Here is a 16,825-nt window from a genome sequence, read left to right as displayed (position 1 = left end):
AGCCTCAGTCTTGTCATCTGTAAAATGGAGATGACATGACCTGTTTTGTCCCCTTTGGGAATTTTTATGAATTTAGTGAGAAAACATTCTTTAGAAATAATAACCTGTACTGCAAATGTAGAAGGATTATCAATTTGCAGTGCCATGTTGATTGGTTCTTGGGATAAAGAGAGCGGGGCTATGGGCATCCTAGAATTGCTGCCCTGGATACAATCCTGGACCCACTGAATTGGAATGTGGAGGGGAATGTGGAATGGTATTTTCGAAAGCTTTCCCAGTGATTATAGAATGTGCTGTGGGGCTGGGGGAGCATCCCATTGTACTTGATAAGGCTGTGGAGCAGACAATACTTGGGGCAGTTTAGAAAGAGCAGGAAAAGCTTCATGGAGGAGGTGACATTTGAGTTATGTCTTGGAGGATGTGTAGGAGTTTCCCAGGTAGAGAATGGGGCTTATAGGCAGCGGGAACAGCAGGTGCAAAGGCACGGACTGTGAACAAGGGCAAGGCCTTTTGGTGGGGCTGGAGCACAGATGTGTGGGTGGGAGGTCCCAGTGGGGCAGGTGGAGGCAGGCTGCTCCTGCCGGAAGGCCTGCAGAGAGTGGGGGTGGAGGGGGGCTGGTAGAGGCCTGGGGGAGGGGATTGAGGAGCCTGGACTTCAGTGAGTGCTGCCCCCTTGAGGCCATGGCCTGGCCGCACACAGTCTGTGGCCACACCAAGGTTCCCTGTGTGAGCGCTGGGCGCAGAGTCACCCAGTCTGGGGCCCCTGCTCCGGCCAGCAAGGCCAGGTGACTGCTGACAGCACCTGCTGCAGGAACTCATTGAGTCCCTGCATGTCAGGGCTGATGTCACCCTGATGTCAGGGCAGGAAGAAGAGGTTACACATTGACAGGCGGCTGGTCAGCCGGTCTTTCCAGATTGGGAGTTCTCCCAGATTTGTCCTTTCCGGTAGCACTGGCAGGGCTGGCATCTAGCAAGTCTGTGGACCCTTTGCACAGCGAGCTTGGGGCAAAGTGCCAGGGAAAAGCCCATTAGGCATAAGAGGGTTATTTCTTGCTCCCTTTAACTCCCTCTCACACCCTGCTCACTGACACCTGGAAAATAATTAGAACCACTTGTGACAGGTAGTGAGTGACGTGGACCCATTCTTTGGAATCACACTGTTGAGGAGGTGCCAGAGGTTTGCATCCGCAAGGCCTTTGGGGTGCCCAGAGGCCAGGGCTGCGGACTCTCCGGGCAGGTGGGTCTCCCTGGCCTGATCCCTGAAGCCATGTACTGTCACCTCAAACCCTCCGGTCCCATCTTGGGGGGGTTCACTGTGTTCCTCTCCTTGGCACCCCCGAGGGGGAAGTTGTGCAGGTTAAAGGGCACTTGGGGACACGTTTCTGAAGAGATTGTGCCCCGTTCAACCATCAATGTGCATCCCCTGCCTCCACTCTTGTGCTGTTTTCCACGGCGTCTCCATGTGCCCCTTCCATGGGGTGGCCTGTCCACGTCCACTCTGTGCATTGTCCTCGCTGGGCATCAGGCGGACTGGGCTCTGGTTGCTGGCCCTCCCCCTTCACAGTGCGACCTTAGGGAAGTGCCTGACGGAGCCCAGGTGTGCTTAGTTGTCAAATGGGAATAATAGGCCTGCCTCAAAACCCCGAAAACCAAAAAACCCGCCTCACAGGGTTGTTGTGAGGATTAAACGAGATGGAGAGCCGTTTGCACCCAGCCCTGCACGTGGTAAGTGTATACCAAATGCCAGCAATTCACATGTGTCTCAGGCCACACCTGTCTCTTGAGCTCTGGATTCTTGTCTCCACTCTGCCCAGAGCTGGGCCCACATCCTCCCTCACAAACCTCCCTGTGTTCTTTGTCCAGAGAAGGACACCACCACCCAGCCCGCTCCCTGAGCCAGGACACCCCCAGGACATCAGGCTAGACACCCCCCTTCCTTGGCTCAGGTTCTTGTCCCATCTCGAAAGAATTCTTTTTTTTTAATAAATAAATAAATAAATAAATAAATAAATAAATAAATAAATAAATAAATAAGTTTATTTATTTTTGGCTGCATTGGGTCTTCGTTGCTGCTGTGCGGGCTTTGTCTAGTTGCAGCGAGTGGGGGCTACTCTTTGTTGCGGTGAGCGGGCTTCTCACTGCGGTGGCTTCTCTTGCTTCAGAGCATAGGCCCTAGGTGCGCGGGCTTCAGTAGTTCTGGCATGCAGGCTCAGTAGTTGTGGCACACGGGCTTAGTTGCTCTGCGGCATGTGGGGTCTTCCCGGACCAGGGCTCGAACCCGTGTCCCCTGCATTGGCAGGCGGATTCTTAACCACTGTGCCACCAGGGAAGCCCTCGACAGAATTCTTATAACGACCCCAGAAACTGATCTCTGTCTCTGGTGTGCGAGCACCAGGCGTCCTCCACGCCACTGCTACGGGCATCTTTCTAGATCACAAGCCTGCATTGTTGCTCCCACACCCTCCCTGATAGCTCAGAGCTTCCTGGGATTTCTGTAAAAGTTCAAAAAGAATTTTGGGGACCAAATAAGGTCACCAACTTTTAATTTTGCCAAGTAAGGACATAAAGTTAAATGGTTAAATAAAAAGTTGCTATTGCCATTGACCATCACCATTATTTCATAAAAGAGAGGATGAAACAAGGGCTTAAGCTCAGAAGGAAGACACTTTGGCAATCTTACACCATGCAAATATCCACGCTGCCTTGTCCATCTTTTTCTCCTTTGGCCTCAGACCAATAGACTTCTCCACAGACCATTCTGGGTGGTGTTGGGGCCCAGCTGGAGGTTACTTCTTTCTCCTCAGGAGACTGTCAGATACTTGGTGAGGTTTTTTGGTTTTGGTTTGGTTTTGGTTTTTTTTCATGAATGGAGGAGCCGTGATTAACTTTCTGGTTGGTGGTTTACAGGTTGTGAGGGAAGGTGTGAAGCTCAGAGTGGAAGGTGCTGCTCAGCTTGTGGGTCCCTGTGTCCCCGCCCCCAACCCCTCTCTGGGAATGTCTGGCTTTGTGGTTTGTCCCTCTTCCCTTGTTTCCTCATCTCTCTGCCACTCTCTGGCTTCCTTTTTCTTTCCTTTTCCTCTTCTTATTCTCAGCCCACTCCTATTTTCCCTCTATGTATGTACTCCAACCGTGGAGCCCAGTGGCCCATATCTTAACTGGTCATAATATACAATTTAAAAAGATTGTGTTAGTGGGACTTCCCTGGTGGCACAGTGGTTAAGAATCCGCCTGTCAATGCAGGGGAACACGGGTTCGAGCCCTGGTCCGGGAAGATCCCACATGCCGCGGAGCAACTAAGCCCGTGCGCCACAACGACTGAGCCTGCGTGCCACAACTACTGAAGCCCCCGTGCCTAGAGCCTGTGCTCTGCAGCAAGAGAAGCCACCGCAACGAGAAGCAGCTCCCGCTCTCCGCAACTAGAGAAAGCCCACACGCGGCAATGAAGACCCAACGAAGCCAAAAATATAAATAAATAAATAAATAAATAAATAATAAATAAATAAAATAAAATAAAATGTTATCGCTATACCCAAGGTCATCTAGGTTTAAAAATATTATTGTGTTAAGAAAATGTTTTATATTCTCTGCTCTGAATTTTGAGAGTTGGGTCAGTTTTTAAACAGATATTATTGTGTGCCGGGCGAGTGCTAGGTCCTTTCAGCCTGTGATCCCAGGTGATCTGTGCAGGAGGAAGCTATCCCCTTGCTTAGAAGTGAAGAAACAAGGCCTAAAAGAGGTTGAGTGTCTTGTCCAAGGTTACACATCTGTATGAAGACCCCTGCCATCTTTTATATTGGATTTCTCTACTCCAAAACCCAAGCAAGCAAACCCAAATCCATTCTCAAATTAACAGAAGTAAGTCTCTTGTTTTAAAAACTTGTGTGGAAAAAACTCACAGGTGGTCTTTATCAGTCTCACTTATTGGAGTATGGTCATTCATTCATTCACTTTGTTATGAATATAAAAGTACACCTTACAATCTGGAAATATTAATACAGGGGACACAGTGTTGATGTTAATGTATCGAATAGTCTTTTTTTTCCAAGTGATTTTTTCCATAATTAAAATTTTTCTAACTACACAGTTTTTCAGCAAGATGCCAGGCCTGTGTTAAGAAGTGAGTTTACAAAGATGAGTAAGATACAGTCCCTGAATTTGAGAAATGTTCAATCTAGAGGTGATTTTTTTCTTTTTTTAATAAAGGGGAAAAAAGAGTATTCTTAGAGTCAGAAAGCCTTAACACTTACTTCTTACAAAACTTCAGGCAAGCTATTTAACCTCCCTGTGCCTCATTCTCCCCATATGTAAAGTGGGGATAAAAACGGTACCAATCTCAGAGTACTGTTGTGAGGATTAAATGAGTTAATTCATGTAAAGTAGGTAGAATGGTGCCTGGCACATAGGACGTGCTCAATAAATATTAGGCATTGTTATTGTTGCTGTTTTGTCTAGTTACCACCACCACTATCCTTACCCCTGTAACGTCCTGGCACATGGGGGGCACACGGGGGCACAAGGGGACCAGTGAATGATGGTTCCTTCTCCTCTTTCACCCAACATGCTAGCTGAAGGGAGGCATTGGGAAATATAAAATACTTTAGGAGAAATATGAAATACTTCTGTCCAAACAGAAAAAAAAAAATGTGCTCACAGATGTTGCTAATGTTTTATAGCCTTCCTGAGCCTCCATGTCTCTGTAAACCTGAGATAATAGTACCTGCCTCGTATATTGCTGTGAGGCTTCAGCATCACATAGGCTAAGAACCACTTGGAACTGGAGTAGGGTGAGCTTCCACAAAGGTTGCTGCTAGAAATACTGGTAATATTCTATTAGTATGCAGTTAGTATTATTAACCTAACTTATTTCCTCCGACCCTGAGCCCCAGTTTTTTCATCTGTAAAATGGAAATGATTATTAGTAATAATGATGCAAAAGTTGCTCCATCTCAGGGGACAAATGGTCTGAATCAGGGGTCCCCATCATCATCTAGGGAGCTTTTTAAAAAATTTTATTTATTTATTTTAAAATTTTTATTCTTTTTGGCTGTGTTGGGTCTTCGTTGCTGTGTGCAGGCTTTCTCTAGTTGTGGTGAGCGGGGGCTACTCTTCTTTGTGGTACGTGGGCTTCTCATTGCAGTGGCTTCTCTTATTGTGGGGCATGGGCTCTAGGTGTGCGGGTTTCAGTAGTTGCAGCACGTGGGCTCTGTAGTTGTGGCTCGCGGGCTTAGTCGCTCCATAGCATGTGGTATCTTCCCAGACCAGGGATCGAACCCATGTCCCCTGCACTGGCAGGTGGATTCTTAACCGCCGTGCCACAAGGGAAGTCCCTAGGGAGTTTTTTAAAAAGTCTTATGTAAGACAATCTTACTATGCATTAGAAAAATTTTATCCATTCTGGTAACATTCCTGGGTTACTTGAGATAAAATACCTACTTTATCCCTGGAAATCTGAGCCACCAAAGGTTAAACATCCTTTTCTGGACCACATACCATGTTGGGGGGTCAGAGCTGAGGGTTGAAAGTATACTAGTCTCCCTTTCTTCCTGAAACATCTCTCTGGGTTTGGGGAACCTTTTCAAAACCCTGATGTCTGAATCCCATCCTGGAGATCCTGAGGCCATAGGTCAAGGATGGGACCTAAAAGGCCACCAGTGGTGCTGAACATGTCTGGGTTTGGGAACCACTGCACTGAATGACCATCCATGGTCAGCCATATTTCCTATGTAGCGTTGCCCCTGTCTCCTGGTTTTAGCTTTCATTCTAGTATCCCCGCACCCTCCTTTAATCCTTCAATCACCCCCTGCTATGAGTCTAACTGTTCTCTACTAGGCTGGTCTGGGAAGAACACACAGGAATAAGAGACTGTGTCCCTCCCATTTATCCTAGGTTGATTTGGGGCTAACTTGATGTATGACCTTGGACGAGTTGCTTTCCCTCTCTGGGCCTCTGTTTCCTCTCTGTACCGTGCGGAGGGTGAACGTGCTCTTGTGTCCCTTCCAGTGCTCCTAGCGTGTGGTTTTTCTCCCCTCCTGGGAAGGCACACTCCCTCTGGAAATTCTGTCCTGAGCAGAAGTAAGGTCACCCCTCTCCTCCAACCCCTTGCTAGACCTTCTACTCCTGGCTCAGGGAGGCTCGACATCTTTGTGTAAACCGCTTCTGTGGTATTTTTAATTTCTTGATGGAAAAATGATGAACTGAAAAGAAAATATTTTAAACTCCAGAGCATTCCACACTTTGCCTGTCAGGGTTCAGCGCCTGGTCCCTCGGGCCCACGTTTGCCGCTGAGCCTGGCCTTGTGTCAGCACTCTCGCTTTGATACTTGGCCTTCTGCAGCCTTGGGGGTTTCTGCAGAAACGTGGTTCCCATGGAGGGAGAGGGGCCTGGGAGGGTGCCCTGTCCACCTCCCTTCTCGGGCAAAGTGTATTAAGCCCACCCAGGCAGGTGAGAATCTGTTGTTTATATTTATTTTTTTAGAAGTATGTATTTATTTGGCTGCGCCGGGTCTTAGTTGCGGCATGCGGGATCTAGCTCCCTGACCAGGGATCGAACCGGGGACCCCCTGCATTGGGAGTGCGGAGTCTTAACCGCTGGACCACCAGGGAAGTCCCTAGAGTCTGTTGTTTAAATATTTTTTTATTGCAAAAAGGTGCATAAAGGAAATTAAAATGTTAATGGTGTTTATATCTATTGCTGTGTATCCTTCCAACTTTTTTTTCCTCTGTGTGAATATATATTGCAATATATCATATAACATATAATGAATACTGATATAAATGTGTTTCTTTAGAAGCTCTGGATCAAACTCTATGGCCTTTTTCTTGTCTTGCATTTTTCATAAAACATAGCATATTCTTAGCTATTTTCTAAAATATTTTTAAAGGCTATTACAATATGTGGCTATATCATAATTTATATAGCTAGTTCTCTAGGGTTGGATATTTGTTTGTTTCCAGCATAAAATTCATTGTGATGAATTTTATTCCATCAGATAGGACTTTCAGCATCCATGAATCATTAATAATGACTCTTCTATCCACAGAATCCAAGAGTTCTCCAGTTGAGACTGAGCTGCCCCCCTCCACGGAGGTGAGCTCATGTTCTTGTCAAAGGGTCACGGCAGCAGCACCTAGTGTTAAGGGTTGTGGGCTGGCATCAGGCAGAAATTGGTTTAAATCCCAGCTCTGCCACTTACTAGAAACATGGCCGCGGGCAACTTGCCTGTCCTTTTCACGCCTCTGTAAAGCAGGGTAAGAGCAGTTCTCTCGTCCCGGGGATGTGGACCATGGAAAGTGTGGAGCGGTGCCGGCCTAGCTCACTGAGCTTCTCTGTGTCTGGTGCCTGCTGTTTCATCTCTGAACCTCTGGGCACCGCTAACGGATTAGCTTGTGACTCAGATTCAGTTTTTCTGAGCTCTTCCCCTGTGGACTCCTGGTGTCATAATTTTCTGGAAAGAGGATTACTTCTGAAGCTACTCAACAAATCCTTGAGTAATCCAATTTCCCATCCAACTACAACTCCTCTCCTGGTCCTTAATTCCCTAAATGCTAAGCTGGGAGGCTCAGCCACTCCTGGAGCTGGGCAGCACAGGGAAGGAGCCTGGGGTCCTGCACCTTGGCTATATTGGATGCAGGACTGTCCAGGCACCAGTGGAAGCAGCTCCAGGGTGAAGCCCACGCTTGTGGGGCTGGAGCGTGGAGGGAACTGACACTGAGAACTTGCCACGCCGTAGTAGGCTCTGAGCCTGGTGTTTGCTAACTCATTTCATCCTTATGATAACCAAGATTTGGGTGTCAGGATGGTTGTGCCTACAAGGGAGGAAAAGTGATGCCCACGTGGGTTAAGAAACTTGCCCAAGGTTACATAGCTAGTAAGTGGTGGATCCAAAGTTCTAGCCTGTGCTTTTCCTAGTAAGTGGTGGTATCCACGCCCTGGGACCGGACCCGTAATACAACTGCTGCTTCAGGGTATCTATTGATTCTCCTCTGTGGAAGGTGCTGTGACTTTAAGCTCCTGGTAGAGAGGCAGATGGGAAGAAATCCCCACCTTGAGTAGGCAAGCTGTTAGATACAAATAATAGTGCAAAAGTTGAGATTGACAGGTCAGACATGGAGAGGTCCATGAGATAGAAAAAGGAATGCCTTGGGTGGATCAGGCAGGGGGTTAAGGAGGAGGTGGCACCTGAGCTGGGTCCTGAATGATGGTGGAATCTGCAGAAACAGGCTTACAGTCAGGAATGTCTCTTTTAGGCACCTACTACTAATGAAGATAATGAAAATATTTTCTCCAAAGATTCTGCAAATGCAACAAGCCTCCCAGGTAAGGACTGGATATTTTTGTATTTCTATGGCCTACGGGATGCAAAAGAACTTGTCTCTGCAGAAAGTCCTTTTCTTTTTGGAAATATTGGCAGAGGACCAGTCTGCTTAATGAAAAGGATCAATGGCAGAAATATTCTTTTTTGTTACTTAATACCTCCAAGTTTGATATTGTTAGCTATGATATAGTGAAGAGACCATAAGAAGAGTGGGATAAATCAGTAAAATACTTCACAATTGGCCCAGAATACAAATGAATGTGCTACCAACAAAATTATTGGAGTCTGAAATGGAATACACTTTGAGGAATGGAATAAATCTTTGTTTCGGAAACCCTTGATTTCAGTGGTTCTGATTCTCTATACATGTGAGACCAGGAAAACTCAGTAACATCCTCATCAAGAAAGATCCCAGCCAAAAAAAGAAAGAAAAAAGAAAGATCCCAGGTCCTGTGTTTTTTAACTATATGTATGGGACTCATGGGGTCCAGACTCTGGAGGCTCAGTAGCTGAGTAGATCCATCTGATGGCTCTTGGGCTTTCTGAGGAAGGCCTTGGCCTCTGTACCTTTACCTGGGCAGATTCCTGCCGCATCTGATGCTGGACGCCCATGCTCTGTCATCCCAGTTGCAAAGCCCTACCTAGTGCAGTGCACCTGGGGGGACCTACTAAACACCTGGGGCTAAGCTCTGCCTGCACAGCTGGGGACTCAGAGGGAATTGAACCAATCCCTGCTCTCCAGGAGTCTACCATCAAGGGGGCAGGCTCTGGTAAAGAGTAAAGTAGTAACTAACAGAGAGCAGAGTGTGAGACTGGCCAAAAGAGAGCCATAGATAGAGCAAAGTGGGATTTAGAGACTTGAGAGAACATGTCCATTGGGGGAATCAGAGAAAGTTCATGGAGGAGGTGCCATTTGCAATGAGCCTTAAATGATATGGGAATGGCAGGAGGTTGGGGCAGCAGTTCAGGGGCTGCTGTGGAGGAAGGACCTTGGAGTCTTCTCCATCCACTCTCACTGATGATCTATCTCATTCAGCCCCATGTCTTTAAAGACCATCTATGGGCTCATGACTCCCAAACTTATAGCCCCATCTCTGACCTTTCCACTAAGATCCAGACTCGTGTATCCAACTGCCTAGGTGATGTGTCCACCTGGATACCTACTAAAAATCTCAAACTGAGTGTGTCTAAAAGAGAATGCTTGATGCCTCCCTGCCTCTTCAACCCAAATCTGTTCTTGTCCTTCTTCCTCATCTCAGGAACTGACACCACATCCTCTGGGTTACTGGGGCCAGGGACTTAGACATGCTTCCTCTTCTATCCCTCATCCCATGTCCAGTCCCTCAGCAGGTCCTGCCAGTTGTATCTTGAGGCATGTCCAGGAGCTGACCTCTTCTCACCTCCTCCACTGCCAACACCGGGTCCAGCCACTGCTGTCTTTCCTCCTGTAGGACTTTAGGAGCTGCCTGCTGGTCTGCTGGCTTTTAGTCTTAGTCCCCAATAGACTCCTTTCCAGCCACCAGCCAGAATGATTCTTAAAACACAAATCCAAGCTCTCCTTGGCTCAACGCCATCTTCTCTCCTGGAGTAAAAGCCAAAGACCTAAGAAAGGCCCTAGTCTCCATGGGGTCAGGCCCCCAATCTTTAGACCTCGCCTCCTTCTTTCTCCCTCTCACTCACTCTGCCCTCCTCACTCGTACACACATGCTCTACCTCATGGCCTTCGCGTCTGCTGCTTGCTCTACCTTGGATGCTCTTGCCCCGACCTCCACTCGGCCAGCCCCTTCATCCAGGCCTCTGCTCAAATGCCCCCTCCTCAGAGAGGCCTTTCCCCACCACCCAATCTGACAGAACCTCCTGCTGTCACTCTTCCCTTCCTGTGCTTTGTTTTCCATCATTGCCCTTGTCACTGCTGACATCATATTACATACGTATTTGTCTGTCTCCCTTGATTAGAATGTAAGATCCAGGAAGCCAGGAGCCTTTCTGTCATCCAATTCTCTGTATCCCCAAGGCTTAGAACAAAGCCTGGCACATGATAGACACTCAATAAATATTTGTTGAATTAATGAAGGAACAAATACAAAAGGTGATGAAATATTAGTAAACGAGTCAGCCAAGCATACATGAAACGGCTGTCTCTGCCAAGAGACGTAGGACATACTAGGAGAGACCCGTCCTTGTGGTCAGTGCCCACTACCAGTTGGGGCTTAAGGCAAAGCCTGCGTCCACTGGGCACTCGAAGTGATGACTGGCAGGTGACATCATCAGCACTGGGTACTGTTTGGGGTGGAAGGGCCTGAATCCCAAGTCCATGAGACTGCAAGTATCTGCATTTCCAGCAAGAGAGAATGATGGTAGACAGATGTACTCTCTGTCTAGTCCAGGGTCTCTCTCTGGCAGCCATGGGAAGGAGCTTTCTGTGGGAGGACGTGGCTGCTTGTGAAGCTAGTTTGTTCTTTTATTCATTCAATGAAATATTGGTGAGCCTGCTTTGTTCAAGGCACCGCGCGAGCCGTTGGGAGCAGCTGGGAAGAAGACACATGTGGTCCCCGCAGGGAGCTCAGACTGGAGGTGGAGGAGTAACCAGGAAGGGCACATAGCCAGCTTGGAGCAGGGTCACTTCTCAAAGGAAATGACATCACCTCATGTGAGACTCAAAGGTCCAGGAGGGACTGGACAGCAAAGAGGTGCAGTGAAGGTGGACGAGCGTCCTGGGGGAGAAGAGGGCAGTGGGAGGAGCTCTGGGAGGAGAGGGAACATGGCATGAGGAGGATGGAATGAAGTTCATATGGCTGGGGCTTGAGTACCAAGTGGGGAGACAGGCAAGAGGTGACACCCCACTGGGGAAAACTGCACCTGAACACTTGATTTAAAGCACCTGAGCCTCCGTGACATTGCCCTCGGTGGCGCTGCCGTCCATGAGGTCCCCCAAGCCTCTGTTTCTGGCACTCCCTCTGTGCCTTGTGGGGCAGGCTGAATGCCACTAGAAAAGCCACTTTGAAAGTGAGTGGGAGTCTGTGGCTGGCCGCAGGCGCTCAGAAGCTCTGAGCTTGAGGTGTATCTCTTGCCAAGTGGTGGAATCCTGGGGTCTGTCAGGTTGTGCTGGGGGTGACTCCTGTAGAGGTGGCTTTGGCCAGAAAACTGGCAAGCTCGTCAAGTGGCCTGTTGGTTAATGCAGAGCTGTTTCCTCCTGCAGGGGTGAGGTTCTTCTGAGGTTTTGACAGCACCTGCTGAGTGGTTTTTTTCCCTTCTTTCCTCTGCTTCCTCTTCCTCCTCCTCCTCTTCTTTCTCTTCCTTTTTTTTTTTTTTTTTGCTAGTGCAAGATTCTACTTCGGTACCGCTGCCCACATTCCTGGTGGCTGGAGGAAGCCTGGCCTTCGGGACGCTCCTCTGTATCGGCATCGTCCTGAGGTGAGATGGGCCCGGGGGGTGGTCCTGTGGTGTTCTTATGTTTCTGATCTAGCTTTGCCAGGGCTAGGATGCTGGCAATGGGTTGGAGAGCCATGAATGGATTCCAGGTATATTTTAGAGGTAGAATTGACAAGATTTGATGACAGCTCAGAAGAGAAGAATGGAGGAGAAGGAGGAGTCAAGTCTGACCCTCAAGTTTCTGGCTTAAGCAGTTGGGCAGATGGAGGGTGTCGTCCATGAAGACTGGAAAACACTGGAGGTAGAACAACTGAGTGAAAAGCGACGATTACATGTTGGCACCACTGGGGAAACCCCAAGTGGACAAGTTTTGGAGATAATTCAGATCATTGGCAGCAGGCAGATGGTAGTTGGGGCCATGGGAGAGGATGGGGCCAACAACGTAACCTGTGGAAGACAATTGAAAAATTGTGTAGAGGAGGCGATGAGAAAGGGGCTGAGAAGGAGTGGCCTGACAGGAGAAGAAACAGGAAAACCTGGCTGTGAACACCAGAGGGAGAAGTGTGTGTTAGACACTGAAGAAACCCCTTAGGCTCTGGGATTGCAGTAAGAATATGACCCTTCCTCTCCTCCAAGAGCCACGTACTAAAATCAGTAAAATACCACGAGAGAAGCACCACACCAGGGGTATGTGCACAGGTAACTCTGAAGTGCCTAGCTAGACATTCTTGGGAATATTCCATGTCTCCAAATAAGCAGACCTAGTGGATCACCTTTAAATGCCCTGTCCTAGTGCCCTCGTCCGGTCATGGTGAGGAAACACCACAGGTGAGGGCTCGGTTGGCGCCCTGGTCACTGTAACGCCCATGCCCATTTCATCCGAGTCTCTCTCTCCATTTGGTCATTGGTTTTGTCATTCGTTCCCAAGCTTGCAGAGACATCACGTAACAGCGCTCCCAGTGAATGGGCAATAAAGAAAACTTCCTATGTTCATGATTTTACTGCAGGAACTGGTAATTTTGCATATGCTGAAGCCCTAAAGGAAATCAGGCTGGGCTCTGACTTTGGATGGTGGTTAATTACAATAATATAAGTAGAGGAGAAACTTCACTGTGTTTTTCCTGTCTCTTCCCTTGTGTGTAACTTGTGAGAGGTGGTCTTTGGGGGTGTTTGGGAAGGAGGGGTAAGACCTTGGCAGAGAGCTTTTCCACATGTTATAGCTCATTGAATTCTCACAATGACCCTGAAATAGCTTGCCCACCAAGGTGGTCTGGGTTGGAAGATGAGCAAGATGACAACTCAAGCTGTGTTCGGGTTGTTTTGCTTTGATTTTCCAATGAAGTAGTGAGCAGGCTGTCCAAAGGGTGTGCAGAAGATAAGGTTCCTCAAGAGTGGAGGTAGCTCCTTGGAGGAGCCAAGAACTCACTGTCTTTTATACCTTTGGGTCAGAGAGGGGCCATGACAACTTTCCGAGGTCTTCCTACTGCCTTCTAAGGGATCCATTGCCTCACCTCAGACACATATTTCTGTGTTCTCTTTCTATATCTATATCATTAGGGCTTCAAAAGGCCTTTCTCATAACCTACCACAGACCCTATAGAGTAAATATCATGATTTCCACTTGACAGATGAGGAAATTAAAGCTGAAAGAGGTGGAGTGATTACAGCTAGTAAGGGTAAGGCCAAGATTCAAACCCAAAGCTTGTGCTTTTTGGATAGGGCCTTGCGGGTCATTTAGTCAAACTCTTTAATTTTACAAATGAGAAAACAGCCCTGAAAGGTAAGATGACTTGCCCAAGGACACACAACTTATTAATAGCAGAGACAGGCCTAGAACTTGTGTCCTGAGAGTCCCTGCCCACTGCACCAGCCTGCTGTCAGCTAGGAGGTGGGCCCAGTTGGTCCTATCAGTCCAGTGTTGGCCAGTGGCCCCGCTAACAAGCAGCGCCATCTTGGTGTGCTGTTAATCCCTAAGAGAGAAGCGTTAGGCTGGGAATTGGCCACAGCGCTCATCACAGACTTAGTCTGCTAATGTGCTGATGGTGCTTGTACACTGGCTGGTTGCTACACAACCAGAGTCCCCGAAGGCACAGTGCCTTGTGCAGAGAACATATCAGTAATTTATTTCCTAGCCTGGTGAGTTTCCATTTTCTCTCATATAAGGCAAATTTATTTGGAAAGAGGCCAGTTATTTCAAGTAATGAAAAACCCCGCTACTCCCAAAGTCCCCCGTGTCAAGACAAGAGTATAAATGTAGAGATGATGTGGGAGCCTGGGGTGCCAAAATGGTTGGGCCACTGTACCGTTGGGGTGGCCAGATTACAGTGGACAGAATGAGGGACAGGTGGAGGAAGTAAAGCCCGCCCACCTGTGACACCATCTTTTTATTTTTAGTACATTTATTTTGTGTCTCAAGCAAAGCATAGTATTTTCCTAAATATTTTTCCAGCAACATCAGTGACAATTTTTTAAAATTTAAATGTGCTATTGAAAAAGGTGTGCCATCTTCTTAAGTGGATGTTATAACTTACAGGGGCCAGTTCTCCGTACCCTACTCCCTGTGCCCCACTGCTTCTCTCTCTTTATTTTATGCTATCAGGCACTGAGAAAATAGGATTCTCATAGCAGAGAATTGCTTTTCTGCACATTTATCTACAATGGCTAACACTATTAGGTGAGGACTTCCTCTGTGTATGCCTATGATTTAAATCATTTTGTATTGAATGTATTGTCTCATTTCAATTTTTTTTCTTGGCCACACCGCGGGGCATGCAGGATCTCAGTTCTGTGCCCCCTGCAGTGGAAGCGCAGAGTCTTAACCACTGGACCGCCAGGGAGGTCCCTCATTTCAATATTTTAAAATCATACTCTCCCACTGCTATGGTTAAGGGATATTATAAGTGTTTTTTAAAAATTTCTTTTAGCTGCAGAACCTTTTCTTTAAGTAAAATATTACGAAGCCCAAGTATGTAAAATAGGTAAAAGGTGGAGGCTGAGGTGCAAATGAAGTCTGACAGCTCAGCTCTTTGTTCCTTCTACCCGCCCTGCACCCTCTCCAGCCCCCAGGCCCTGCTCAGACCCCTGCCCAGGGTGGGGCAGTGCCAAGTGTGGATATACCCCAGGCCCTGGGGTTGCAAAGGTCCCTTTGAGCTTAGTGATTTGCCAAAAAATCTCATTCACTCCTCAAAATTTTTCAAAAGAAGGAAGGCTCATCTTTCTCAGTTACCCATCCAATTGCTCTGGAAAAAAACTGAGGACAGAGACTGCTTTCCATATTGGTTAGGTAACATCAATAGAGACTTTTAAAGAATTGTGATACATGATTATTTGCTAAAAATTGGTAATTTGCTAAATACTGCCAAATAGAAAGAAGGGAGAAAAATGACACATTATGCAAAGACAGCCACTGTTAATTTTTAAAATGTAAATGTGATCGAAGTCTAACAAACATATAGGAAAGTGCAGATGTCCTAAGTGTACAGTGCCATGAATTTCCACAAAATGAAGATACCCATGCAATTGACACCCAGATCATGAACACTTTATATTTAGATGAATTTCCTCTGAGTCTTTTTCCTCTGCATAGTTTCTTGTTTGTTTTTATGTAGCCATGATTATTCTGTCTCTACAGCTCTGAATCCTGCCTTTTAAATTTAGTATCAGTTATATAACATAAGCACTTCTTCCCATTATTACAAATTCTTTGTAAACCTCACTTTCATCACTCCTCTGTTAGGTGGCTATAATACCCAAGATCACTTAACCAACCTCCTATTATTGGGCATTTGGGTTGTTGTTTTGGTTTTGTAAACAACACTGTGTTGAACATCTTTGTGCATAAAGCTTTTTCCATAGCTATGCTCTTTCCTGAGGGTATATTCCCAGAAGTGGAATTCTTGGGTCAGAGGGTCTAAATATTTTGAAATCCAGAGTGTAATGACTCTATCCTCAGTTCTCTCATGAGGGAGGAGGATTCCACCCAGGGACCCACCATAGCTCCAGTAAGCACCCCTGCTGTGTTCCCTTCCTGTGCAGTGCCTGAATGGCGAAGCCTAAGTCACATTCTGCAGATTGTTTATTCCATTTGGATAACAGGCTAAGAGCCAATGGCAGATTTGGAGCCAACTATCAATTATTTATCATAACAAGGACAGGAATAGCCTGTCGATATAAAAAGAAACCTAAGGAAAATCCCCAAACCTTGTTTTTGACATTGGTTTCCCCTCTTCCCTCCCAGCCCTTCCTGGAGTAGCTGACGTTTGGTAGAATTGAGGGAGACCACCTTGCTCCCACTTTGAGGTCAGTGGGCAATAAGTTAGTAGGCGACAAAGTGGGAAGCAGGAGGGGGAGATGAGCTGCCGCACACCACAGAAGGGCCCCTTCAGGGAGGAGACCTGATTGTACCTTTGAAGATTGCTATCACCATCTCATCTTTCTTTGGGCTGTCAAGTGACTTTTCTCAGTTACTGAGCCCTGGCTTTGGGCCCAGAATGGAGCAGGGTGAACGAAGCTGTGATCAGAGAGATGTCTATCTCCTTCCTGTTTAACATTGACTTTCCTGTCAGATGAGTCACTTGTGCCCAAGTGGTGCCCACGGCCGAGTCTGTGAGAACGTGCCAGCATGGTGTGAGGGGACCCAGAGGTGTAGGGAGAATTGGGGACGCCGGGAATATTGGAAGCAAGAGGAGCAGGAGGGCTGCTGAGGGAGCAGTACAGCCTTTTCTCTGCCATTAAAGGCAGCTGCCAATTCTCCACCTCTGGCCAGTGTTAATTTGACTGAGGGGCCCCTCTGGGCAGCCTCTGGAGCAGGACAAACTAAATTCTCGGTGCTATAAAGGGGTACTCAAAGCCACACTCTCAAAGCCTCAGTTTCCCCATTGGTAAACTGGACCCACAACACACACCTATTCTCTTGGGGTATTTTTTTAATTAATTAATTAATTAATTAATTAATTTTTGGCTGCATTGGTCTTCGTTGCCATGCGCGGGCTTTCTCTAGTTGCAGCAAGCGGGGACTACTCTTTGTTGCGGAGCACGGGCTCTAGGCGCATGGACTTCAGTAGTTGTGGCGTGTGGGCTCAGTAGTTGTGGCGCACAGGCTTAGTTGCTCCACGGCATGTGGGATCTTCCTGGACCAGG

The 16,825-nt window shown here is 47.3% G+C and overlaps 1 protein-coding gene across 14 annotated transcripts in view; it reads left to right on the top strand.

The window, feature by feature from the left end:
* The window catches only part of IL6R (interleukin 6 receptor), a 51,300-nt gene that overhangs the window by 30,316 nt on the left and 4,159 nt on the right, over window positions 1-16,825 (top strand). For 12 of the 14 annotated variants that reach the window (XM_082353793.1, XM_082353787.1, XM_082353790.1 and 9 more), the window contains 3 exons: window positions 7,040-7,086; window positions 8,247-8,316; window positions 11,635-11,728. In XM_082353793.1, the coding sequence (XP_082209919.1) occupies window positions 7,040-7,086; window positions 8,247-8,316; window positions 11,635-11,728 (211 nt within the window). Of the gene's footprint in view, window positions 1-7,039; window positions 7,087-8,246; window positions 8,317-11,634; window positions 11,729-15,923; window positions 15,986-16,825 lie in introns of all 14 variants that reach the window. The other 2 variants (XM_082353794.1, XM_082353792.1) reach the window with 2 other exon arrangements.

This window comes from Balaenoptera borealis, assembly GCF_965194805.1.
Source record: "Balaenoptera borealis genome assembly, chromosome: 1".
Classification (NCBI taxonomy): Eukaryota; Metazoa; Chordata; class Mammalia; order Artiodactyla; family Balaenopteridae; genus Balaenoptera; species Balaenoptera borealis.
Note: the sequence above shows the minus strand (reverse complement) of the source record. Positions and strands in the feature narration are given on the sequence as shown.